The 24884-nt window shown below is 70.0% G+C and overlaps 1 protein-coding gene across 4 annotated transcripts in view; it reads right to left on the reverse strand.

Annotated features, from left to right (window-relative positions):
• GRAMD4 (GRAM domain containing 4) overlaps nt 1-24884 on the reverse strand; it is a 51836-nt gene that overhangs the window by 23298 nt on the left and 3654 nt on the right. For 3 of the 4 annotated variants that reach the window (XM_045575096.1, XM_045575094.1, XM_045575095.1), the window contains one exon: nt 876-1086. In XM_045575096.1, the coding sequence (XP_045431052.1) occupies nt 876-1086 (211 nt within the window). Of the gene's footprint in view, nt 1-875; nt 1087-11515; nt 11795-24884 lie in introns of those variants that run through there. The other variant, XM_045575097.1, reaches the window with a different exon arrangement.

Raw genomic sequence — 24884 nt, forward strand, 5'->3', positions numbered from 1 at the left:
GCGCGCTCTCAGGAGGCCGGCTGTCAGCTATTCATCCCGCCCCGCCGGCTCCCAGCCTCTCCCGCCGGACCGTCCGTAACACACGGAGCGGAGGCGGGCGCACAGGGCCCGGGAGGAGTCCCACGGCCCCGAGCGCGGCGTCCACGCCGGGAGGTCACCAGGGCGGCGAGGAGAGCCCGGCAGCAGGCCGGGGGCGGACGCTTCCAGAGGGCCCTGTCCGTGGCCCTCCTGCACCACCGCTCGCAAGGGCACCGCCTCCGCTGAGGAGTCTGCCCACCACCCCCCTCGGAGGGAGGACCAGCTGCTGTGCCAGCGCTTGGCAGAGGAAAGGCTGCTGCCCGTCTTACTTTTCCAGTCACCAGGCTGGGTGTGGACTGGGGCAGGAGTGACCTGCCTGGTCCTCGCCCCCCGCAGTGACGCGGGGTGAGGGGCAGGGCAGGGCCAGTGCCGGGCGGGCAGGGCAGGGCCAGTGCCGGGGGAGGACCAGGCAGGCACCCCGTGTGGGCGGAAGCCGGTACTCACGGGGTCCCGGGGCGACCGAGGGGGCACCCCGAACAGCGCCCGGGGCCGTGTGGGCGGAAGCCGGTACTCATGGGGTCCCGGGGCGACCATGGGGGCACCCCGAACAGCGCCTGGGGCCGTGTGGGCGGAAGCCGGTACTCACGGGGTCCCGGGGCGACTGAGGGGGCACCCCCCCACGGGCCCGGGGCCGTGTGGCGGAAGCGGGTACTCACGGGGTCCCGGGGCGACCGAGGGGGCACGCCGAACAGCGCCCGGGGCCGTGTGGGCGGAAGCCGGAACTCACGGGGTCCCGGGGCGACTGAGGGGGCACCCCGAACAGCGCCCGGGGCCGTGTGGCGGAAGCCGGTACTCACAGGGTCCCGCAGCTCCTCGCTGTCCCGGGGCGAGGTCCGAGGCACTCTGAGGGGCACGTCGTCGCCGCATTCGGTGTCCGAGGCGTTGGGAGACTCCGCCAGGTCGAGGAAATCGTCTCGCTTGTGACCTCTGAACCTGATCTTGTCCAGCCTCCTCAGCATGTTCAGCACCGAGCCCCGCTGCTTCACCCGGACATGGCGCTCGGGGTCCCTGCGGGCAGGGGGGGGCCGTGGTCACTCACGGGGGCCGCCTGCCTCCCCCGAGGACGCACCCTCCGCACACACGGCCCCGGGCCCTCCCGGCATGGCTCCACCACGCACCACCCGCTGGGCGGGGCGGCGCCCTGCCAGGCTGCGTACAAAGTGGGTCCACTGAGCCCCGCAGGGCAGGAGGGGGCAAGGGTCTCAGGGGACTTTCCAACCCGAAGGACGGGCCAGCCCTGTGCACAGCGCAGCTGGGGGGGGGGGGGGGCTGCTGAGGGTTGGGAGGACAGGGACAGCCAGACACTCCCCAAAAGTTCTCTGAGCGTCAAGAATGAGGCCAGCCCTAGCTGGTGTGGCTCAGTGGATAGAGCATTGGCCCGCAGACTGAAGAGTCATGAGTTCTATTCCGGCCAAGGGCACAGGCCCAGGTTGTTGTCTCAATCCCATGCAGGAGGCAGCCGATCTATGATTCTCATCACTGATGTTTCTCCCTCTCCCTTCCTCTCTGAAATCAGTGTGTTTTAGAAAAATGAATGAGCCAGAGCTATGATTCCATGCCTGGGGCAGCCACAAACCCCAGAAACCGCCCAGACACAGGCATGGGAAGGCTCAGAGGCTGCGAGATGCCGAGCCTCCTGCTCTGAGGTCTCCACGACCTGGCGGGCCGGCAGCCGCCTGGCTCCCCGGGGCCCGAGACTGCGGAGTCATGGCTGCTGGCCACATGGACACACACATTTAAACACATGTGCACACCCAGGGACAGACACACCATGGAGTCCCAGTCCCCTCCTCCGCCCGAACTGCGCCCGGAAAACGCAGGTGACCCCGATTCCAGGGCCAGGGTGTGCGTGGCCCTGCCCTGCACGGCCAGCCTGACCCCCGTGCCGGCACACACTCCCCGCGTGGCTACGGGCCTGACCTCCCACCCCCACCGAGGCTGAGCCTGCCCCGCCCGCCCCTGGGGCGGGAAGAACAGACACGGCGCCCGGGAGCTCCGTGACGCACACGAGCCGCCCGGGCTGGCACCCACACACGGGGCACGGCAGGAAGCGGGGGCGCAGGACGGGACGGTGAGCGGCCTCCCGCCCCGCTGGGGTTCACGGAGAACAGGAAGGGGGCAGATGCGCTTCCTGTTTCCGACGGCTCCCGAGCACCGTCCTCACCCAGGGTGTCCTCTGCAGCCCCGTGCCTGCCCCGCCCTCCAGGGGCCTGCCCCTCCCACCCACCCCTCTCCGGCAGGGCTGTGGGGCGGCCCCACGCACAGGCACCGGCTCGCTCTGCTGAGGGCGGGCGGGCGGCGGGGCTCCGGGGACAGGCAAGGGCCGGACATGGCCCGGCTCGAACTCCATGGGCCTCAGGGAGAGCAGGGGCGTGCGGGAGGGGTGGGGGCGGCCCTGCCCTGAGCGGGAGAGGTGGGGAGGGCAGGGGCAGCCCTGCCCTGGGCGGGAGAGGTGGGGGGGGCAGGGGCAGCCCTGCCCTGGGGAGGGGGGGCAGGGGCAGCCCTCTGGAACCACGTGTGTGAAGAGCAGTGAACTCCCGATGGGCTGAAAGGTTACATAAATTTGAAAAAAACAACAACACAAAAACCCAAAGAAGAGAGAACTCGGTGCCCTCGAGGCCGCAGAGAGGGTATCGGTCGGCTTAAGGGACGGAAGCCCTCGGCACCAAGTGGAGAGCGTCTAACGGTCCCCGGACGAGGCACACGTCCGCGTGTTTGAAAAATGTGGCGGAACCTGTTCCACATGCAGCGCCAGGCCAGCGGCCATTCGCGCCTGGTGGTGCACAGACGGAGCCGCCGAGAGTGACGGCCCGGGTGCCCAGCGGGCGCGGAGCCGGAGCGCCTGGGGGGGCCGCCGGGAGCACGTCCACGGGGGCGGGAGGCCTGGCACCCACGGCGCTGCCAGCGGCCCGGAGCCCGGGGCCACGCGGGACCCGTCCCAGGGCGTGGCACGGCGACTGTGAACCTCGCTGTCCCCCGACCACTGCGCCAGCCACGCCTCTACAGGACCTCAGGCGGCCCGGCCGGGGGGACCGGGAGGTGCAGCTCACGGGCGTTTGCGACGTCCCTCTCCCCGGCGTCCGGCTGGGCCTCCGATTGGTATATAAGTGAAAAGCAGCCGGATGCGCTGGCCGGACAGGGTGGACGCAGCTGTGAGACCCACTTCCCTTCACTCCTCCTGCACGGGAGCCTCCCCGTCACCCAGCGTCAGACAGGCCGGCCTGAGGCTCGGACCCGGAGCGCACGCCCCGAGGAGCGGTCAGCGCCCGGCTGGCCCCACGGCTCCCTCCGCAGGCTCGGCGAGGGGTTCCCACGGCGGTTCTCACGCCCCTTCCTGCCCCGTTCCCCTCCTGCAAGCAAATGAGGCCGCAGAGCGGGACAAAGCCGAGTGTGTGCCCGCCATCAGCATGCAGCGCCCAGCCTGGGCCAGCCGGGGCCGCGTGCGCTGGCTACCCACCAGGGCGGGGCGCGTCCGTCCAGCCACCCAGCCTCCGCTCCTCCTGCTGGCTCCTCGCCTCCGCCCACGCCGGGGGTCCAGACACGGCCTGCCCCGGCCAGGGGCTCCTGGGGGCCAGGCCATGCCCTCCCCCTGCCCTCCCCCGCCTCCTGGGCACCTCACACTCATGAACAGCGCGTGCTGCTGCCAGAGCGGGACCAGTCCCTACAGCTCCCAGCACCCAGCACCCAGCACACACACCCCCCCCCCCACCCGGGACGGCCCCGGCTGCCCGAAGCACTCAGGCCCGCCCCCAGGAGGACCCACCAGAATCACGCCTGCAAAGCCCGTTTCCACACAAGGTCAGTGTCACAGGTTCCACATGAATGTGGGGGACCCCATCCAACACAGGACACCCCCCAATTTTCAGATGGAGACGGAGAGGGGGAATGGAGGGCCGGGTCGCAGACACCGACCAGGACCCAGAGAAGCCCCCACAGGGTCACAGCTCACCGCACCTGCCCCATCCCCCATCGAGCCCCCTTATCCCGTCAGCCCACTCTGCACACCTCACCCCCGCCCCCCCCCCCCGGCCACAGGAGGAATTCCCCTCCTCAGACACCCCTCCCCCGACCGGCCCTCCTGCACCCCACAGCCCCTCCTCAGACACCCCCCTCCCCCGACCGGCCCTCCTGCACCCCACAGCCCCTCCTCAGACACCCCCCTCCCCCGTCCGGCCCTCTTACACCCCACAGCCCCTCCTCAGACACCCCCTCCCCCGTCCGGCCCTCCTGCACCCCACAGCCCCTCCTCAGACACCCCCTCCCCCGACCAGCCCTCCTGCACCCCACAGCCCCTCCTCAGACACCCCCTCCCCCGACCAGCCCTCCTGCACCCCACAGCCCCTCCTCAGACACCCCTCCCCCGTCCGGCCCTCTTACACCCCACAGCCCCTCCTCAGACCCCCCCTGCCCCGTCCGGCCCTCCTGCACCCCACAGCCCCTCCTCAGACACCCCCTCCCCCGTCCGGCCCTCCTGCACCCACAGCCCCTCCTCAGACACCCCCTCCCCCGACCGGCCCTCCTGCACCCCACAGCCCCTCCTCAGACACCCCCTCCCCCGTCCGGCCCTCCTGCACCCCACAGCCCCTCCTCAGACACCCCCTCCCCCGTCCGGCCCTCCTGCACCCCACAGCCCCTCCTCAGACCCCCCCTCCCCGTCTGGCCCTCCTGCACCCCACAGCCCCTCCTCAGACCCCCCCTCCCCCGTCCGGCCCTCTTACACCCCACAGCCCTCCTCAGACCCCCCCTCCCCCGTCCGGCCCTCCTGCACCCCACAGCCCCTCCTCAGACCCCCCCTCCCCCGACCGGCCCTCTTACACCCCACAGCCCCTCCTCAGACACCCCCTCCCCAGACTGCGGTCTTCCACCCACCCAGCTCCTCCCCACACCGCGGCGTGGGACAGCTGCCCAGGGCCGCAGCCCCCACCCCTACCTCCAGGGGAAGCAGACGCGCTGGTCAATGCTCCTGGGCGGAGGTCAAGCCAGACCCGGGCCCTGCTCAGAGCCAGGCCATCGGCAGGGACCCGAGACCATGGCCAGAGTGGGCGAGACAGGCCGTGCCCACGGAGGCGCCCGCGTCAGCGGCTCCCGCTCCCGCTCCCGGCCGCAGGGCCTGCGCAGCGGGACCCAGTCCAGCAGGAGGGCGACAGCACTGCCGGGAGCCCCGCTGTCAGCGGACACAGGCAGCGTCTGGGCGGCTGGACACCACGGCGACGCCCCCGCCCCCGAGGCTCCGGGGGAGCGCCTGGTCCAGTCCGGCCTCTGAAGCGCTCGCTCCGGCCGCCCGGCTCCCGGCCTGGCTCCCTCCGGCCGGTCTCCCGCGGACCAGGATCCAGTGTCCGTCCTCCCACCGGAAGCTCCTCGTCACGGAGCCTCCCCCGGCCCCCCCAAAGCCGGTCCCAGCTGGCCGCGTGGCCGGCTGCCAGCCTGTCCTCGGGGTCCGGGCAGCGGCTTTGTGGGGAACAGGGGCCGTCCTGCTCAGCACCCCCGCCGCCCCAGCAGCGTCCCCTGAGCCAGCACACAGAACTCCACCGGCCTGCGCTCAGGGGCAGAGGTCAAAGGGCAGAATGCACGTCCCTGACAGACCAGAGGGGCCCTCTGGCCCAGGGAGGCGGGACCCAGAGAACCAGGCTCACGGACCCGGCCGTTCCTGTGCGCTGGGGCGGGCCCCCTCCTGACCCCGAGGCCAGCAGCGAGGAAGTCGGACCTGACCGCCGTCCGTACATCCCGCCCGTCCCCCTCGGGCCCTGTGGGTGCCGGTGAGGCCCCCGGAGCTCCCTGGCTGCCGGACCTGCCTGGCCGAGGGCCGGGGGCGGGTCCCGTCAAGGGCAGGGCTGGAACGTCCGGACCCGGTGGCCAGGGCCTGCCATAACTTCTCGGCTCTGCCGGAGCCGCGGAACCTGCGTGGCTGTGCCAACAAGACGCCACTCACAGAGCGAGCGGCCGAGGCCACCTCGGTCCCGTCCCCGTCGTAAAGCTACGTGCACCTCGGGAACACGGTTCCCGGAGGGCTGGGCAGGGGCAGGGCCCTGGGCCCTGGAGCATGCCCGTCCCAGGCCCATGGCTGGCCTCATCAGCACCCGTCTTCTTAAGGGAAAGAGGAGGGCAAGTGCCGTCAGGGGAAGCCGGGCAGCAGGCACCCTCGGGCTGCAGGGCAGAAGGATCTGGGTGAGGATCCATCACTGAGCCCCGCCCCGCATCCCCCCGCAGCAGAGGGGCCAGCGCTGAGCGGCACTGCCCGCCCGCAGCCCGTCCACACTGACTGCAGCAGGGCCCCCTCGGCCTCAGGCCTGGCCAGTGCCAAACCACCCCACTGTGGAGACCACCTCCCCCGGAGCCACCCACCACCCTGCCCACCCACTGCCAGGGCCGCCCGCCCTCCCGTGAAGGCTGCCCCCCCTCGGCCCGCCCCACCCCTCCTGTGCCCTCCGTGCAGTCCCAGCCCTGCCCCTGCCCTTGCCCGCCCCCCAGGGATGAGCAGGGAGCCAGGTGTGCACTTAGGCCCTCGCACCTGTGGCAGCTCAGCTGAGGGTCCTGTCCTCCCAGCTCCCTTCCTCACCTGCCCAGTGAGCCCGGGACCCTGCGGGGTAGCCCTGAGCTCACACCCCACCCACAGCTCTCCGTGCCAGAGGGGCGCCCACACCCCACCTCCTGCCAGCTGGTCAGGAAAGAGCAGGCCGGGGCAGCCTGACGCGCAGGCCAGCCTCGATTCCACCGTCCGGGGACGTGAAACATTAAAAGAGCCAAAGCCTCCAAGTCCTCTTTGCACGCTGCCCAGGCCCGGCCAGGCCCCGGCGGGGACAGGTGAGTCCCACCCAGTCTGCCTGGGCGGCAGCCCGGCAGGCTCTGCGGGCAGAGGGGCCAGGCCGCGCCTGAGCCTGTACGTGCACGTGGCCGTCCCCTGGCGCTCAGACTGCCTGCACCGCCCGGCTCAGGTCCGGCCGGGACACCGCAGAACAGTCTGGGGACCGTGACCGTCTGCCCCCAGTCTAGGCCGGTGTTTAACGAGCACCGTCTCCGGCTGGGAGCGGAGGTGCTGCCCTGGCTCCGCCCAGCAGAGGGCAGAAAGGCCCCAGGGGGCGGGGGGCGGCGGCTGAGGGCACGCGGAGCGGCCTGTGGGCGCCGAGGAGGGCACTCCGGCCGGGCACCCGCCGGTCCGGCCAGAGGGAGGTGGAGCCGCTGGGAGCCCGGGCCGGCTCCCGGGGGCCCAGGGCCGGCTCGCAGAGCCCAGCGCGGCCGCAGCACACCTCAGACACCCTCGGGCCTCCTTCCAGCCCACAGCCCGCGCGGACACGCAGCCATGGCCGGACACAGCACCGAGACCCGAAGACAGGTCCCCCGTGACCACAACCCACCTCGGAGCGCACCCCAGGAACTGAGCTCTGGCAGACTGCACCATGGCCCTTCCTCCGGCAGCCAGGAGGTGGAGGCAAACCGAGTGCTGGGCCTGGGGGCCGCGGGGGAGCTGGGGCCTGGGGCTGCGGGGGAGCTGGGGCCTGGGGGCCGGGGGGGAGCTCGGGCCTAGGGGCCGGGGGGGAGCTCAGGCCTGGGGTCCGAGGGGGAGCTCGGGCCTGGGGGCGGGGGGGGGAGCTCGGGCCTGGGGCCGAGGGGGAGCTCGGGCCTGGGGGCCGGGGTGGGGGGGAGCTCGGGCCTGGGGCCGAGGGGGAGCTCGGGCCTGGGGCTGCGGGGGAGCTGGGGCCTGGGGGCCGGGGGGGAGCTCGGGCCTGGGGGCCGTAGGGGAGCTCGGGCCTGGGGGCCGGGGGGGAGCTCGGGCCTGGGGGCCGGGGGGGAGCTGGGGCCTGGGGCCCTCGGGGGAGCTCGGGCCTGGGGGCCGGGGGGGAGCTCGGGCCTGGGGGCTGTTTGGGTTCTCAGGCTGAGGGCCTGGGGAGACGCAGAAGCCTGGGGCTGGCAGGGCCTCTCCGAGCAGAGTGACGCAGTAAAGGAAGGAGAGACAGGGCCCGCGGCTGCAGAGCAAACGCCTCCGCAGGGGTCGAAGGTAAACATGTGCAGCACGGCGGTGACTCACGTGCCTGCCCTGGCCGGTCCCAGCCGGAGGCGGGCGCTGCAGGAGAACAGGCCGTTCCGTCCGGAGGCCGGGACCCGCCGGGGAGGAGACAGTGGGAGCTGCACCAGAGCCCTCCCCGAGCGGCAGACACGGGTGGGGGCCCAGTGGGGCACGGCGCAGAGCGGGGAGGATGGTTCTTTCCAGGAAGCTCGCCCCCGCCCCCTCGCGAAGGCCGGCGCAGGTTGTGCACCCCGAGCTGGTTGATGACAGAAAACCTGGCTGAGGGCCCTTGGCGTCCACCCGAGGGCGACAGCCCCACAGGGCGCCCCGGAAGGGGGCGGGGCCAGGCCTCCGCACCTGTAGCCGAGCTGTGTCCACAGACACACCTGCCAGCCCGGCGGGGGCCTGCAGCAGGGCCGAAGGCGGTCTCCACCACCCGTCACCTCCCGGCACGGCACCTGGGGAGCAGCCCAGGCCCTCGTGCCCACGCGGCACACCGGGCACACCCTCGGCGGGTGGGGGAGGCGGCAGGTGGAGGAACAGCCCAGGCCCCGTGGGCTTCGGGGCTGGAGAGGGTGGGGCCAGCCTGGGGGGAGGGGCCGGGCCCACTGGCCTCCACGGGCTCCCTGCGCCCTGCCCTGGGGCCTCACGGCCGCACCCCCACAGCGGAAGCGCATCCTCCTCCTCCTCCCCCCCTCCCCCGGGGGTTCGCTCAGGCAGAGGAGCAGCCCGAAAGCACACGTCCTCCCACGGCCTCCTCCTCACGTCCTCCCACGGCCGTCTCCTAGGCAGCCCCATTTCCCCCCACCCCCCGTTCAAAACAGCCTCCCTGCCCCTTCCGCAGCCAGTCTCCTCCTCCAGGAGGCCCTCCGCCCATGAGCATCCCTGCACTAGGGCCCCTGGGCCCACACGCGTGTGTGCAGACACACGTGACACCGGTACCACTGCCCTGGGAACGAGCACCGTGGTCTGTCGGCCACACACCTGCCTCCGGGAGGCGCTTTGGGAAAGGGGCCGCATGAGCCTGGAGCCCACGGTGCCCGAGAATGAATGACACGGGAGCCGAAGAGAAGCAAGCGGGAAAGGGGGTCCAGAGACAGCAGCCTGGGCGTCCCTGCAGGCAGCCCCACACCACCACGCCCCCACGCCGCCATGTCCAGGACCTGAGCCCACACAGGCCCCTCTGCTGAGTAAGCCTGCAGTCCCGTGGGAGCCTGCACCCTGGGGAGACCCTGGGCAGTGACCACACCCCCCACTGCAGGAGGCAGGGAGGCGACAGCCCCGGTGACCCTGCGGGAGTCGGTGACGAGCCGGCGGCATTCTCAGCAGAGCCCGGCACCGTCGGCCACGTCATCGGTGGAGTGGTCCATTTCCCCCGGTGCTTCCGGAGAGGAGCCGACAGCGAGCGGAGCCCTGCAGGCCCACCAGGCTCAGGAGCGGGGGGCACAGGGAGCGGGGGGCACGGGGAGCGGGGGGCCCGGGGGGCGGGGGGCACGGGGAGGAGCGGGGGGCACGGGGAGGAGCGGGGGGCACAGGGAGCGGGGGGCGGGGGCACGGGGAGCGGGGGGCACGGGGAGCGGGGGGCACGGGGGGCGGGGGACACGGGGAGCGGGGGGCACGGGGAGGAGCGGGGGGCACGGGGAGCGGGGGGCACGGGGGGCGGGGGACACGGGGGAGCGGGGGGCACGGGGGGCGGGGGGCACGGGGGCGGGGGCACGGGGAGGAGCGGGGGGCACGGGGAGCGGGAGCGGGGGGCACGGGGGAGCGGGGAGCGGGGGGCTCGGGGAGCGGGGGCCCGGGGAGCGGGGGGGCACGGGAAGCGGGGGGCACGGGGAGGAGCGGGGGGGGCCCGGGGAGCGGGGGCACGGGGAGCGGGGGGCACGGGGAGCGGGGGGCACGGGGGGCGGGGGCACGGGGAGGAGCGGGGGGCCCGGGGAGCGGGGGGCACGGGGGGCGGGGGCACGGGAGCGGGGGCACGGGGAGGAGCGGGGGGCACGGGGAGCGGGGGCACGGGGAGCGGGAGCGGGGGGCACGGGGAGCGGGGGGCCGGGGGGCGGGGGACACGGGGAGCGGGGGCACGGGGAGCGGGGGACACGGGGATCGGGGGGCACGGGGAGCGGGGGGCACGGGGAGGAGCGGAGGGCACGGGGAGCGGGGGGCACGGGGAGCAGGGGCACGGGGAGGAGCGGGGGACACGGGGAGGAGCGGGGGACACGGGGAGCGGGGGACACGGGGAGGAGCGGGGGACACGGGGAGCGGGGGGCACGGGGAGCGGGGGGCACGGGGAGCGGGAGGCACGGGGAGGAGCGGGGGGCACGGGGAGCGGGGGGCACGGGGAGGAGCGGGGGGCACGGGGAGCGGGGGGCACGGGGAGGAGCGGGGGACACGGGGAGCGGGGGGCACGGGGAGCGGGGGGCACGGGGAGCGGGGGGCACGGGGAGGAGCGGGGGGCACGGGGAGCGGGGGACACGGGGAGCGGGGGGCGGGGGCAACGGGGAGCGGGGGGCCCGGTGAGCGGGGGGCCCGGGGAGCGGGGGCACGGGGAGCGGGGGGCACAGGGAGCGGGGGGCCCGGGGAGCGGGGGCACGGGGAGCGGGGGGCCCGGGGAGCGGGGGCAACGGGGAGCGGGGGGCACGGGGAGCGGGGGGCACGGGGCCTCGACTCCCCCCCAAAGCGAACCCCGGATCACAGCGTGAAAACGCGGCTGCTGGCCGCACAGGCCCCAGGCCCCGGTCCCAGGCCCCGAACCCGCTCCCTCGTGACATCCCAGCTGCCCCACATCTCAGCCGGCTTGTTCCCACGCATCCTGTGACCGGCCCCCGGGACCCGTCTGCCCAGCCCTGGCCTCCTCACCGGGCCGGCCAGGGAGGCCAGCCTGCTGGTGTGGCGGTCACCGCGCGGCGCGCACGCCTGCACCCGGCTCCCGCCCGGCCGCTCCTCCTCACTGCACCCGGCTCCCGCCCCGCAGGCCGCCTGAACACTCCTGGCTCTGGAATCGGGTCCACCAGCCCCAGGGGACCAGCTCCCACCCCACAGCTGAGGGCACAGCCTTCCCAATACACCCGGCCCCAGGCTGCCCCGGGACCCACCCAGCCTCCATGCACACAGCACTCACAGCAGAGCAGTACCAGGCACGCCCCCTCGAGGAGCCGGGGAGCCACGGAGAGGCCGTCAGGAAGGGTGGAGAGTGTGCAGGTCAGGATGCTCAGGCTCCGACCCCAGGGGCCAGGGGTCAGCCCTCCCTCCCTCTGACTGCCCCCCCCACCAAACCCTCCCACCTCAGCCCCCCCCACGGCCGCCTCCCCGCCCCCGACAGGCCAGGTGCGCCGGGCGGAGGCAGGAGCCGGCAGCTCACGCAAACTTGGCCCCGGAACAGCCCGGGCCAACAAAGTGGCCCTTGTTCCATCCGGTCGGGCGAGACCCGCCCGCAGTCACCTGCCGTCGGGGAGAGACATGGCTCAGGGGCCTCCGGGTCCGAGCCGGCTCCGCACCATCGCCAGCCGCCCGCCCGCGGGGCCTCAGGTCCTCTCCGAGGAACCAGCCCTGCACCGAGGCTCTCCAAGGGGCCTTCCGGGGCGCGGGCCTCCCGCCAGGACCCCGTGCACAGCGCAGGGAGGCGGGCCCCGAGGCTGCCCGGACCCCGCACCAGCCAGGCCTCGGCCGCTCCGCTCCGGCCTCAGCCCAGAGGTCTGCGGTGCTCCCCTGTGGCTGCCGGGCTGAGGTCTGGCCGCGGCTTCCCGGGAGGGCAGGGCCGGCTTAACCAGCCCGGCAGGTTGGCACGCTGAGCAGGGAGGTTCCCCATCCCGCCTGGAGGGGGCAGCAGAGCCGATGGGCGCCCAGGACGCCCCTCCAGGCGGCCACACGGAAAGCCTGTCCCCACCTCACTCCCAGGTCACCCTGGAAACCGGAGCCCGGCGCCCGGGGGGCCGCACTGGCCTCTGGCTGCTTTCCGAATGCTCCGGGCGCCTGCCGTCTCCTCGCCTCCCAGGGTCCTGCAAGCGCCGCGGCTCCGGGCAGAGGGCACCTTTCCCGGGCCTGGTCTGTGCCCCGCACGGCAGCCGTGGAACCTGCTGCCCACGCTGCTTTGCCTCCTGCAGCCCCTCCCAGCCTCCTGGGCACTGCAGGCCGCCCCACCGTCCCCTCCAGACCCCCACCAACCTCGTCCCAGGTCCTCCCAGCCTCCTGGGCACTGCAGGCGGCCCCACCGCCCCCTCCAGACCCCCACCAACCTCATCCCAGACCCTCCCAGCCTCCTGGGCACTGCAGGCCGCCCCACCGCCCCCTCCAGACCCCCACCAACCTCATCCCAGACCCTCCCAGCCTCCTGGGCACTGCAGGCCGCCCCACCGACCCCTCCAGGCCCCCACCAACCTCGTCCCAGACCCTCCCCGCCAGGCCATTCCACACCTGAAGCTTCTGCAAACACCTGAGCCTTTGTGCTCCTCAGCCTCTCCGGAACCCTCCCGCCCCAGCACACACCTGGCCCCTCGCCTGCCTGCGTTCCGTCCTGCCCTGGCCTAGAATGTTCCTTATCATCTCTGGCCCCCGAGCCTGCCCACTCGACCAGTCCTTCAAGATCCAATCCCAATGAGGGTGAGGGAGGGGACCCCCGCCCCCAGGAAGCGACGGCAGCACAACAGCGCGGTGTGGGCTCGAGGGCGGCACGCAGGGGGAGCCACGGGCCAGGACACCCCAGGCAGGGGAGTGGGGCTGGGGGCTGTCCATTACAAACCGCTGGGCGCACGGACTGAGCCTGGGACCAGCAGGCTGGCGCGTGCGAGACTCGGGAGCTCAAAGCCCCGAGGTCCAAACACAGAGAAAGAGAGAGCCTGGCCCGTGGCCGATGGTGGAGCGTTGGCCTCTGAGCCTGGAGGTCACAGTTGGATGCCCGGTCAGGGCCCAGGCCCAGGTTAGGGCTTGATCCCCAGAGGGGGGGTGCAGGAGGCAGCCGGTCCAGGATTCTCTCTCATCGTAGATGTTTGCCTCTCTCCCTCTCCTTTCCTCTCTGAGATCAATAAGAACATATTTGTTAGAAAAGGAAGGCCTAGGCCCGGGCTGGGGGTCAGCTGGTTGGAGCGGCGCTCCATCCACCGAAAGGGTGGGGTGTGGTCCCCGCGCAGGGCGCGGACGGGAGGATGTTCTCTGTCTCTAAACATGACCTCGGGTGAGGACGTAAAAAAAGACAAAGATTCGGCCCACAATTCCCCTTCCTTAAAGCTCCCCCAACCCACTCTGCTGCTATGGAAACTCGGCCCCTTCAGCCAACGCTGGCACCACACCTGCTCGCCACGTCTGCCCCGCGGGGCGGCGGCCCGGCTGCAGGGTGCTCGCAGAACGTGGCTAAGTGGACAGGTCAACGCGCCCGTCCTCCCCACCCGGAGGCACCCGCGCCTGCCTCACCTCCAGCCCCAGGCCCCCTGCCGGCCCAGCCAGGGTCAGGGAGAAAGCCCCGCCTCCCGGGAAAGGTCAGCAGGTCACGTGGCCAGCAAGGCCCCATGTGGTGCAGACACACCCGCGCCAGGCGCGTGAGAGAGAGCACTGCAGGTAAGCCAACTGCTTGCACCTTTTTGTTAAAATGGTTTCTTTTTAAAAAACGTAAAAGAGAGCCCAGCCGGCGGGGCTCAGCGGGTGAGACAGACCCAGGAACCAGGAGGTCACCAGCTCGGTTCCCGGCCAGGGCACCCGCCCAGGCTGCGGGCTCCACCCGGTGCGGCACATGCAGGAGGCAGCCGACCCACGATTCTCTCTCATCACTGATGCTTCTCTCTCCCTCTCCTCCCTTCCTCTGTACCTAAAACACAACGAAAACATCTGAAAAATCGTACAAGGAGAGAGCTGTGATTTGGGTTACGTTGTGCACAGAATTAATCCCGGGATGGGACAGGTCTCATCTCTAATTACAGAATTTAGGACGACACCCTGCGATCCTGGAGTACTTTGTAAATAGGTCACAATAGGCTCTTTACCGCCAAGATGTGAAGACGGCAGGCTCGGTGCGCGGAGTGCCACACCGGGCAGGAGGCGGTGTGACCCCGCGACGCCCCGCGTCCTGGCAGCTGGAAGCGAGGTGCGCGGCTGAGACGCCGTCCTGACGCGGCGAGCCCGCACAGCCCATCGCTGTCCCCGCGGACGTCTGCTCTGAACTCGTCTCCTGCGGGAGACTGGCTGCTCCCACATCTGATAGGAGCAGAACATTCCGGAGACACCGAGCCCGGCCAGGCCCTGCGTGTGACTGCGCTGGCGGCGCGCTCACCGTGACTCAGGCCAACACCGCACTCAGCTGGTTCTAATCACACAACTGAGCAGCCAGTTGCGAAACACACTTGCCTAATTCAGAGGCTGTGCCGGGCACCCCCGGCGGCCAGTGGGCGGCAGGCATCAACGCCCCCGCCTCCGGGAGCCGCGGTGCCCTGGGCCCAGCGCGGGGCCGGACAGGTGAGGTCCTGCCCGGCCATCCCGCAGGTGCGGGACGTCCAGCCTCCCATCCACACACCGAATGCTTCCCGTCCTGCCGTGGCTGGTGGAGAGCAGCGGAGGGTCAGGCCTTCCCGGGGGATGGGGGGCCTTCCCGGGGGATGGGGGTGGGGGGGGCCTTCCCGGGGGATGGGGGTGGGGGGGGGACCTTCCCGGGGGATGGGGGGATGGGGGGCCTTCCCGGGGGATGGGGGTGGGGGGGCCTTCCCGGGGGATGGGGGGGGGACCTTCCCGGGGGATGGGGGGCCTTCCCGGGGGGTGGGGGTGCGGGGGGCCTTCCCGGGGGATGGGGGTGGGGGGGCCTTCCCGGGGGATGGGGGTGGGGGGGCCTTCCCGGGGGGTGGGGGTGGAGGGGGCCTCCCAGGGGACGGGGATGGAGCGGGACCCAGGCAGGGGAGTGGCCTTGTTCAGGTTGGAAACACGGGGCCCAGACCACAGTCCGTTTCGGATGGGGCACAAACACTGTTCTGTGAGGCCGGTGGAGAGGCTGTGAGATGGACAACAAGCTGGGGAGCTGTTCCCTGCCTCACAGGCCCCCCGAGATGGACAGCGAGCCTGTCACCCGCCTCGGGGACGCCAGCACCCACCTCGGCCATCGGCTAGGGCCCCTGGCTCCCGCCCCGCCTCCTCAGCTGCTTTTCCCCTGGAAACCTCGCCCCTCCGCTGTCCTGCCCCCGGGCTCTCCCGCTCCCTCTTCCCTGCCTGCCCTCCCACTCAGGACAGCACGTGGCTCTGAGCCCCGCCCCCCAAGCCAGGCCAGTCACCAGCAACCAGACACCACTGGCCAGCACACGCCGTGGCCACCCCAGCCCGCGGTTCAGGGTCCTCTCCTGCCCCCATCCTCTCCTCAGCTCTGTCAGAGACGAGGTGCTGCAGGCCCTGGGGACCCAGAGACAGTGGCGACCGAGGCCTGGGACAGGCCCCACCGTGTGCCCCAGAGCCGTGTGGGCCGGTCCAGCCTGCCCCCTGCCTCGGGGAGAAGCGAGGCCGGGGGCCTGTCCAGGCCACTGCAGTGGCGTGGCCTTGCTGACGGCCATGGCTCAGCCACCCAGGCCCACAGTGGGGGCTGGGGGTGGCCTGTGGAATCCCAGCCCCGCAGGCCCCGGCCTGCCCTCAGGGAGCTCAGTGTAGGGGGAAGGGCCAGGTGGGGAGGGCCTGGGGGAGGGCGAAGGGGTCAGGTGCAGGAGGGGGGTTCAGGCTGGCCCCTCTGAGAGGCTGGGGTGGGGAGGCCGTGACCCGTGCAGACTGTGGGCCAGGAGAGGTGTCCACACATGGGCAGAGGACAGGGCCCTCTGTTAAACCCTAAGGAGGGGCGTGGGACAGGGCGAGGGCCCGCCTTCCAGGAAACAGAGCTGTACGGCCACTGAGCACACACTCATCTACAACGGGGAACAATGTGGCCCCTTTGGGGGTGGGGCAGCCACCCCATTCGTCCCCTGGCACGTGGGAGGTGTTCAGACACCCACAATGCGCCCTCACCCTCTCCCTGGGCAGCCTCGCCCTCACCGTGCTGTCCACCCTCAGACCGTAACACGGGGTCCCCCACACCAGGGCTCAGCGTCAGTCTGTGGTCCCAGGGCAGGGCTGTGGGACTGCAGGAAGGAGCGTGTGGCTCTGGCCAGGCCGTGGCTCCCTCTTCCCGCCTCCCTTCGGCCCGGACGAGAGCCAGCCAGGCCCGCTGCGCCAGGAGGTGACAGACCGACCTGCAGGCCGGCACCTCCCCCGGACGCTGCCCGGTCCAGTGACTTCCAGCGGCCGCCCGCCCTCGTGCTGCTCACCCGTCAGGTGAGGGTGGCTCCGGGCCTGCTCCCGCCTCCTCACTGGGCACCCTGTCCTGGCAGCAGATGGGGCTGCAGGCTCAGCGCCAGGGCCTGGCCGCTCTGACAGTCACAGCTCAGAAGGCGGCTCTCGGGAAGCCCGGGGAGAGCCGCCGCGGCTGCCCTCGGCCCTGCCAGGCTGCCCAGGCCCCTCCAGACGGGCCCTCCGTGCAGGCCGAGACTCCGGGACGTGGGGTGCCGGCAGGGGGCGGCAGGGGCAGGGGCCGGCCCCCTGGGTCCCTCACTGTCCCCACTCCCATCCTGCCCGCAACTCCGCCCCCGGGCGTGCCTGGGCTCTGGCAGCTGACTCATCCTTCACTTCCTCTCGCCGCGGCCGGCCCACGTGCGGCACACAGGCCGCTCCAAGCACCGGGAGGGCCACGGCCACGGCCACGGCCACGGCCACGGCCACGGCCACGGCCACCTCACTCCCTGAAGTCCCGCCTCCAGGTCCAGCTCCTTCAGGTCCCCAACCACCCGATCCCCACCCACCCCCACCCACCCCAACCTTTAGATGCTCACAGCCAGCCATGGGTGCCTTCCCTTGGGTGTGGTCTACATATCTCCCTGCATTCTTTAATTTTACTTCAGTCCTCACCCCAGGATGTTTTTTCAATGGATATTTTGGAAGCCTGGGAGGGAGGGAGGAAGGGAGGGGCAAGAGAAACATCAATGAGAGAGAGATACACTCAGTTGGTCACCTCCCACACACCCAGGTTCCATGCCCTTGACCGGGAATTGAACCTGTGACCACTGGGGCACCCAGAAGGAGGGGAGGTGACCCCAGCAGCTGGCCCCCCCTCGGCCGGGCCTCGCTCTCGGGGGTGCGGCTGCCGGTCCAGCACAGCCCACTCCCCGGCTCTGCCCGCTCAGACCCCTCCTCAGGCCCCAGCCCCACAGCGGAGAGGGGCCTGACGTGGCCGGAGCCTGGCTGGGCCTCCGGGAGCGCTGGCGGAGCACCCCAGCCAGCACTGGAGTGTGTGTGGTGGGGGCTGAGGCCTCTCCCCTGCCCGCCCTCCCCTGCTCAGAGCCTGCACAGCTCCGACTGCGGCCTCTCCCTGCCCCAGGGCCCGGGCGCCAGGCAGACCCACGGGAAGCGGGAGTCCACGCAGAGGCGGAGAGATTCGGGGCTCGCCTAGCTCTCCCCGCCCCAGGACGCAGGGCGGACTCCGTGCCCTCCTGCCCTCGCCACGGCCACGGCCACGGCCACGGCCACAAGCAAGTGGGAGCTCTTCCTTCCAAGGCCGCCCCTATACCCAACGGCGCAGATTCCGAGCGGAGCGGGGAGGCCCCAGTCTGTGGAGTGTCAGTGCCGAGGCCCCAGCCCCTCTCCGCCCGGCCTCCAGGCGCTCAGTCAGCGCCCTTTCAGGTTCAAAAGACACAGCGTGTGCTGTCCTGCAGGCCAGAGCCAGGCTCAGCGGGACCCTTATCCTCTGCCTCTCCCTGCAGGTCGGGCTGCTCGGGGGGTGGCAGCCTAGCCTCTGCAGGGCATGCAGGGGACCTCGCCCCTCCCCTCCCTTGTGCTCCCCTCCCCTCCCCTTCCCTGGGCTCCCCTCCCTTCCCCTCCCTTCTTCTCCCCTCCCCTGTGCTCCCTTCCCTCCCCTCCCTCCCCTCCCCTGTGCTCCCCTCCCCTCCCCATGCTCCCTTCCCCTCCCTTCCTCTCCCCTCCCTGTGCTCCCCACTCCTCCCCTCCCCTCCCCTGTGCTCCCTTCCTCTCCCCTCCCCTGTGCTCCCCTTCCCTCCCCTGTGCTCCCCTCCCCTCCCCTCCCCGTGCTCCCTTCCCCTCCCTTCCTCTTCCCTCCCCTGTGCTCCCCACTCCTCCTCTCCCCTCCCGTGCTCCCCTCCCCTCCCCTCCCCTGTGCTCCCCTCCCCTCCCTTCCTCTCCTCCCCGTGCTCCCCTTCCCTCCCCCCTGTGCTCCCCTCCCCTCCCTTCCTCTCCCCTCCCCTGTGCTCCCCTCCCCTCCCCTCCCCTGTGCTCCCCTCCCCTCCCTTCCTCTCCCCTCCCCTGTGCTCCCCTCCCCTCACCTCCCCTGTGCTCCCTTCCCCTCCCTTCCTCTCCCCTCCCCTGTGCTCCCCTCCCCTCCCCTCCCCTGTGCTCCCTTCCTCTCCCTCCCCTGTGCTCCCCTCCCCTCCCCTCCCCTGTGTTCCCTTCCCCTCCCCTCCCCTGTGCTCCCCTCCCCTCCCCTGTGCTCCCCTCCTCTGTGCTCCCTTCCTCTCTCCTCCCCTCCCCTGTGCTCCCCTCCCCTCCCCTCCCCTGTGCTCCCCTCCCCTCCCTTCCTCTCCCCTCCCCTGTGCTTCCCCCTCCCTTCTCCCTCCCCTCCCCTCCCCTCCCCTCTGTGCTCCCCCCCCCTCCCTTCCTCTCCCCTCCCCTGTGCTCCCCTCCCCCCCCCCCCCCCCCTCCCTCCCCTGTGCTCCCTTCCTCTCCACATCCACTGTGCGCCCCTCCCCTCCCTCCCCTCGCCCGTGCTCCCTTTCCTCTCCCTCCCTGTGCTCCCCTTCCCTCCCCCCTGTGCTCCCCTCCCCTCCCCTGGCTCCTCCCTCCCCTCCCCTCCCCTCCCCTCTCCCCTCCCCTCCCCTCCCCTCCCCTCCCCTCCCCTCCCCTCCCCTGTGCTCCCCTCCCCTCCCCTCCCCTCCCCTCCCCTCCCCTGTGCTCCCCTCCCCTCCCCTCCCCTCCCCTCCCCTCCCCTGTGCTCCCTTCCTCTCCCCTCCCCTGTGCTCCCCACCCCTCCCCTCCCCTCCCCTCCCCTCCCCTGTGCTCCCTTCCTCTCCCCTCCCCTGTGCTCCCCACCCCTCCCCTCCCCTCCCCTCCCCTCCCCTCCCCTGTGCTCCCTTCCTCTCCCCTCCCCTGTGCTCCCCACCCCTCCCCTCCCCTCCCCTCCCCACCCCTCCCCTGTGCTCCCTTCCTCTCCCCTCCCCTGTGCTCCCCACCCCTCCCCTCCCCTCCCCTCCCCTGTGCTTCCCTTCCTCTCCCCTCCCCTCCCCTCCCCTCCCCTCCCCTGTGCTTCCCTTCCCTCCCCTCCCCTCCCCTCCCCTGTGCTCCCCACCTCTCCCTTCCCCTCCCTCCCCTGTGCTCCCCTTCCCTCCCCCCCCTGTGCTCCCCCCCCCCCCCCCCCCCCCCCTCCCCTGTGCTCCCCTCCCCTCCCCTCCCCTGTGCTCCCTTCCTCTCCCCTCCCCTGTGCTCCCCTCCCCTCTCCTCCCCTGTGCTCCCTTCCTCTCCCCTCCCCTGTGCTCCCCTCCCCTCCCCTCCCCATCCCCTCCCACGGGTGCTCACCTTCCCTCTCCCCTCCCCTGTTGCTCTCCCTCCTCTCCCTACCCTGTGGCTCCCCCACCCCTCCCCTCCCCTCCCCTCCCCTCCCTGTGCTCCTTTCTCTCCCTCCCTCCCCTGTGGCTCCCCTCCCCACCTCCCCTCCCCGTGCTCCCCACCCCTCCCCCCTTCTCCCCTCCCTCCCCCTCCCTTTGCTCCCCCACCCCCTCCCTCCCCTGTGCTCCCCTCCCCTCCCCTCCCCTCCCCGTGCTCCCGCAGGGGCAGAGGGAGGGCCTGCCGGTGGCGCCGCCCTCTGGCTCAGGCAGCCACTTCCCTTGCCAGGATGCCGGCCCTGACCCGGGGGCAGCCACACTGGAGCTGAGCAATGAAGTGGGTGCAAACGGGAGCCGGTCCCCCCCCAGGGAGGGGCCGTGACTGGCCAGGAAGGAGGGGGCAGAGGACCCCGAGGTAAAGGTTTGCTGTGGCCACATCCCCGGGGCAGCACACTCCCCCAGGAGCCCTGAGCTGCCGCACCCGGAGCTCGGCTCCTGAACCGCTCTCCCCGCCAAGGAGCCGGCCCGGGTGCGGCTGACGGTGGGCGGGCAGGGGACACAGGAGGCCCCGGCACCTGCGGGCCGGACAGGGAGGCCACGCCCTGTCACCCCCATGCCGGGGGCTGTGGCAGCTGCAGGGCCGACGGCCACAGCCGGGACAAGGGGACAACCAGCACCGCATCCACACGGTGTACGCGGCCCCTGAGCTAGGCAAGGGGAGAGACCCGTCTCCACACGGAGTCCCGAGTGGTTCTGATGGACGCTCCACCCTCGGAGCGGGGTGCAGCTCCCGCCCCTTTAACCTGGCCTTTTCTGTGGTGTTTGTGTTTTTCCAGAGCGGAAGGGAGAGGAAGAGAGGAATGGAAACAGCCCTGATGAGAGAGGATCACTGATCGGCGGCCCCCTGCACGCCCCACGCTGAGGATGGAGCCTGCAGCCGGGGCCTGTGCCCTGACCGGGGACTGAGCAGTGACCTCCTGGTTCCCAGGTGGACGCTCCACCACTGAGCCACACCCCCGCCCCCCTTAGTGTGGGCCGGGCATGCTGACCTTCCTCCAAAGAGGACACTGCGGACGGGGGAGGCCCAGTGGAGAAGCCTGCCGGACAGGCCTCCGCCAGAAGGCAAGGTCAAGGTCACAGGGTCAGCCACAGTGACGGGATGTGATGAGAAGGGACTTCACCTCTGGTCCTCCCAAACCAGGACCCCAGTCCAACCCTGGGACAGACATCCCAATTCCAATAGACCAATTCCGGCCGTGCCAATCCTCTCCCGAGAACGCCCGCGATGCACCGCGCTGCTCGGGTGCCAAGGTCATCAGAGAAAGGCCCAGAGGCTGCCCCGCCCAGAGGCGCCGAGACCCCGGCTCCTGGGAGAGAAGAGGCGCACCCGGTGAAAGAAAGGAAATCTAAGAGAGGTGCCCTGTGTCTGTGCCCACGTTCCACTCGCAGGTAAAACGTCAATAACAGGAGAACGGGGGAGGGGGAGTATGGAAACTACTATATTGTATTTGTAATTTTTCGGTAAATTAAGTAACATTGTTCTAAAAAGTAGTCTAATCTCATCTACTAAAACACAAACAGCATTGCCCAGCCAATGGGAAGCAGCAGATCCATGATTCTCATCATTGATGTTTCTTCTTTTATTTTTTAATGTATTTTATTGATATTAAAGAGGAAGGGAAAGAGGAGATAGTAACATCAACGATGAAAGAAAATCATGGATCGGCTGCCTCCTTCACGCCCCCTACTGGGGATCGAGCCCACAACCCAGGCCCGTGCCCCTGACCGGGAATCAAACCTTGGACCTTCTGTCCGCAGGCTGACGCTCCATCACTGAACCAAACCAACCAGGGCTTCATGGATATTTCCATCTCCCTCTCCTTTCCTCTTCCTCTCCGACATCCATCAAAATACATTTACGTAAATAAGTAAACAAACCAGCAAGCTACCCATCCATCAAAATACATTTACAGCCGAAACTGGTTTGGCTCAATGGATAGAGCGTCGGCTTGGGGACTGGAAGGTCCTGGGTTCGATTCCGGTCAGGGGCATGTACCTTGGTTGCGGGCACATCCCCAGTAGGGGGTGTGCAAGAGGCAACTGATCGATAACTCTCATCGATGATTCTAACTCTCTATCTCTCTCCCTTCCTCTCTGTACAAAATCAATAAAATATATTTTAAAAAATACATTTACGTAAATAAGTAAACAAACCAGCAAGCTACCCAGCAAGGTGGGTCGGGGCAGCAGGGAGGGCACCCACAGCCACACCCGGGCCTGCCCCGGAGGCCGTCGGAGGACCCAGGGAAGCAGGAATAGTGGGGCACACACACCCTGTACACACACACACCCCTGCACACCCCTCGGCTGTACCCCTCGCCTCCTCTCCACTCAATTCATCCCACACACTGCCCTGTCCTCAGGGGCCAGCCAGGGCCGGGGAAAGCAGGGCCCCTGCCCCAGGAGCTCAGAGCACAGGCGCCGACCCTGTGGGAGGGGGAAGGCCAGGAAGGCTCCCTGGAGGAGGCGGCCCCTGGCAGTGAGATGGGATCCGTGCGTGGCTCGGGGTCCCCGCTCACAGCGGGTGAACCCCGGAGTCCCCCAGTCCCCCGTGAACGAGTCGCACACGAGGCTTGTGGTCTGTGTCCGCCGTTCAGCGTGGGCACGCAGCACAGAAGGTGCTGGTGAACTCTGACCTCCAGCGCAGGTGAGGCCAAGCAACACCACCCCCCAACCCCCACCCCTGACGGAGGGTGGTCCAGGTCCCGGGTCCCGGGGAGAGGCACAGCACAACTCTGCCGCTGCGCACGGCCAGTGGGGAAAACGCCCAGGAGGGGGGCCAGCGGCTGCCAGGGGCCGGTGGGGAGAGCAGGACGGGTGCCGGCGAAAGGGCACGGGCTCTGGGGGGCGAGGGAAACGCTGAGATCGGACGGTGGCCATGCCTGCACAGCCTGAGAGCACACGTCAGGGGGTGCACCATCTGGGGAGTGGACTGCGTGGTGGGTGAATGTTGGCGCGCACACCCCCTGCACACACACACCCTGCACACACCCCTGCACACACACACCCCTGTACACACCCCCTGCACACACACACCCCTGTACACACCCCCTGCACACACACCCCTACACACACACCCCTGTACACACATACAACCCCTGCACACACACACCCTGCACACACCCTGCACACACACACCCCTGTACACACCTCCTGCACACACACACTCCTCCACACACACCCCCTGCACACACACACCCCTCCACCCACACACCCCTGCACACACACACCCTGCACACACACACCCCTGCACACACACACCCCTGCACACACCTCCTGCACATCCCCCTTCCACACACACCCCCTGCACACACACACACCCCTCCACCCACACACCCCTGCACACACACACCCCTGCACACCCCCCTGCACACACACACCCCTGCACACCCCCCTGCACACACACCCCCTGCACACACACACACCCTGCACACCCACCCCTACACACACACCCCTGCACACCCCCCTGCACATACCCCCTACACACACACCCCTGCACACACACACTCCTCCACACACACCCCTGCACACACACACTCCTCCACACACACCCCTGCACACACACACACCCCTGCACACACACACACCCTGCACACCCACCCCTACACACACACCCCTGCACACCCCCCTGCACATACCCCCTCCACACACACCCCTGCACACACACACTCCTCCACACACACCCTGCACACACACACTCCTCCACACACACCCCTGCACACACACACACCCTGCACACACACACACCCTGCACACCCACCCCTACACACACACCCCTGCACACCCCCCTGCACATACCCCCTCCACACACACCCCTGCACACACACACTCCTCCACACACACCCCTGCACACACACACACCCCTGCACACACACACACCCTGCACACCCACCCCTACACACACCCCTGCACACCCCCCAGCACATACCCCCTCCACACACACCCCTGCACACACACCCCTGTACACACCCCTGCACACACACACCCCGCACACACACCCCTACACACAGCCCCTGCACACACACACCCCTGCGCGCACACACACACACCCTACACACCCAGCCCTACACACAGCCCCTGCACACACACACCCCTGCACACCCCCCTGCACACACACACACCCTGCACACCCACCCCTACACACACACCCCTGCACACGCCTGCACACCCCCCCTGCACACACCCCCTTCCACACACCCCTGCACGCACACACACCCTGCACACACACCCCTGCACACCCCCCTGCACACACACCCTGCACACACACCCCTGCATACCCCTCCACCCACACCCCTGCACACACACACCCCTGCACACCCCCACACCCTGCACACCCACCCCTACACACATACCCCTGCACACACCTGCACACACCTCCTGCACACACACCCCTGCACACACACCCCTGTACACACACACACCTCTCCACACACACCTCTGCACACACACACCCCTGCACACCCCCCTGCACACCCACCCTGCACACACACACCCTGCACACACACACCCCTACAAACACCTGCACACACCCCCTTGCACATACCCCCTCCACACACACCCCTGCACACATACACTCCTCCACAGCCCTGCACACACACACCCCTGCACACACACCTTGCACATACACCTCTACACACACACCCCTGTACACACACACCCCTGCACACATATCCCTGCACAAACACACCCTGCACACACACCCCTACACACACACACCCCTACACCCCCCCTGTACACCCCTGCACACACACCCCTGCATACACACCCCTGCACACACACACCCCTGCACACCCCCTGCACAAACACTCCCCTGCACACACACCCCTGCATTCTGCGCCGCATTCAGACAGAGACTACGGGGTTCAAACCGGGCCCTGCCTCTCCCCAGCTCTTACTCCCCATCTCTGGGCCAGGGCGCCCTCTTGAAAGACGAAGCTGAAACAGCCCCCCTCCGGCCACGTCAGGGGTGGACTGCAGCCCCGCTGGCCTCTGGCTGCCGCTGCGTGTGGCTTGTTTGTTTTAAATACGTTCTTATTGGTTTCAGAGAGAGGAGAGGAGAGGGGGGAGAGAGAAACATTGATATGAGGGAGAATCATGGGTCGGCTGCCTCCTGCACGTCCCCACCTGGGGATCCAACCCACAACCTGACCTCCTGG

This window comes from Pipistrellus kuhlii, unplaced genomic scaffold (genome assembly GCF_014108245.1).
Source record: "Pipistrellus kuhlii isolate mPipKuh1 unplaced genomic scaffold, mPipKuh1.p scaffold_m20_p_64, whole genome shotgun sequence".
Taxonomy (NCBI): Eukaryota; Metazoa; Chordata; class Mammalia; order Chiroptera; family Vespertilionidae; genus Pipistrellus; species Pipistrellus kuhlii.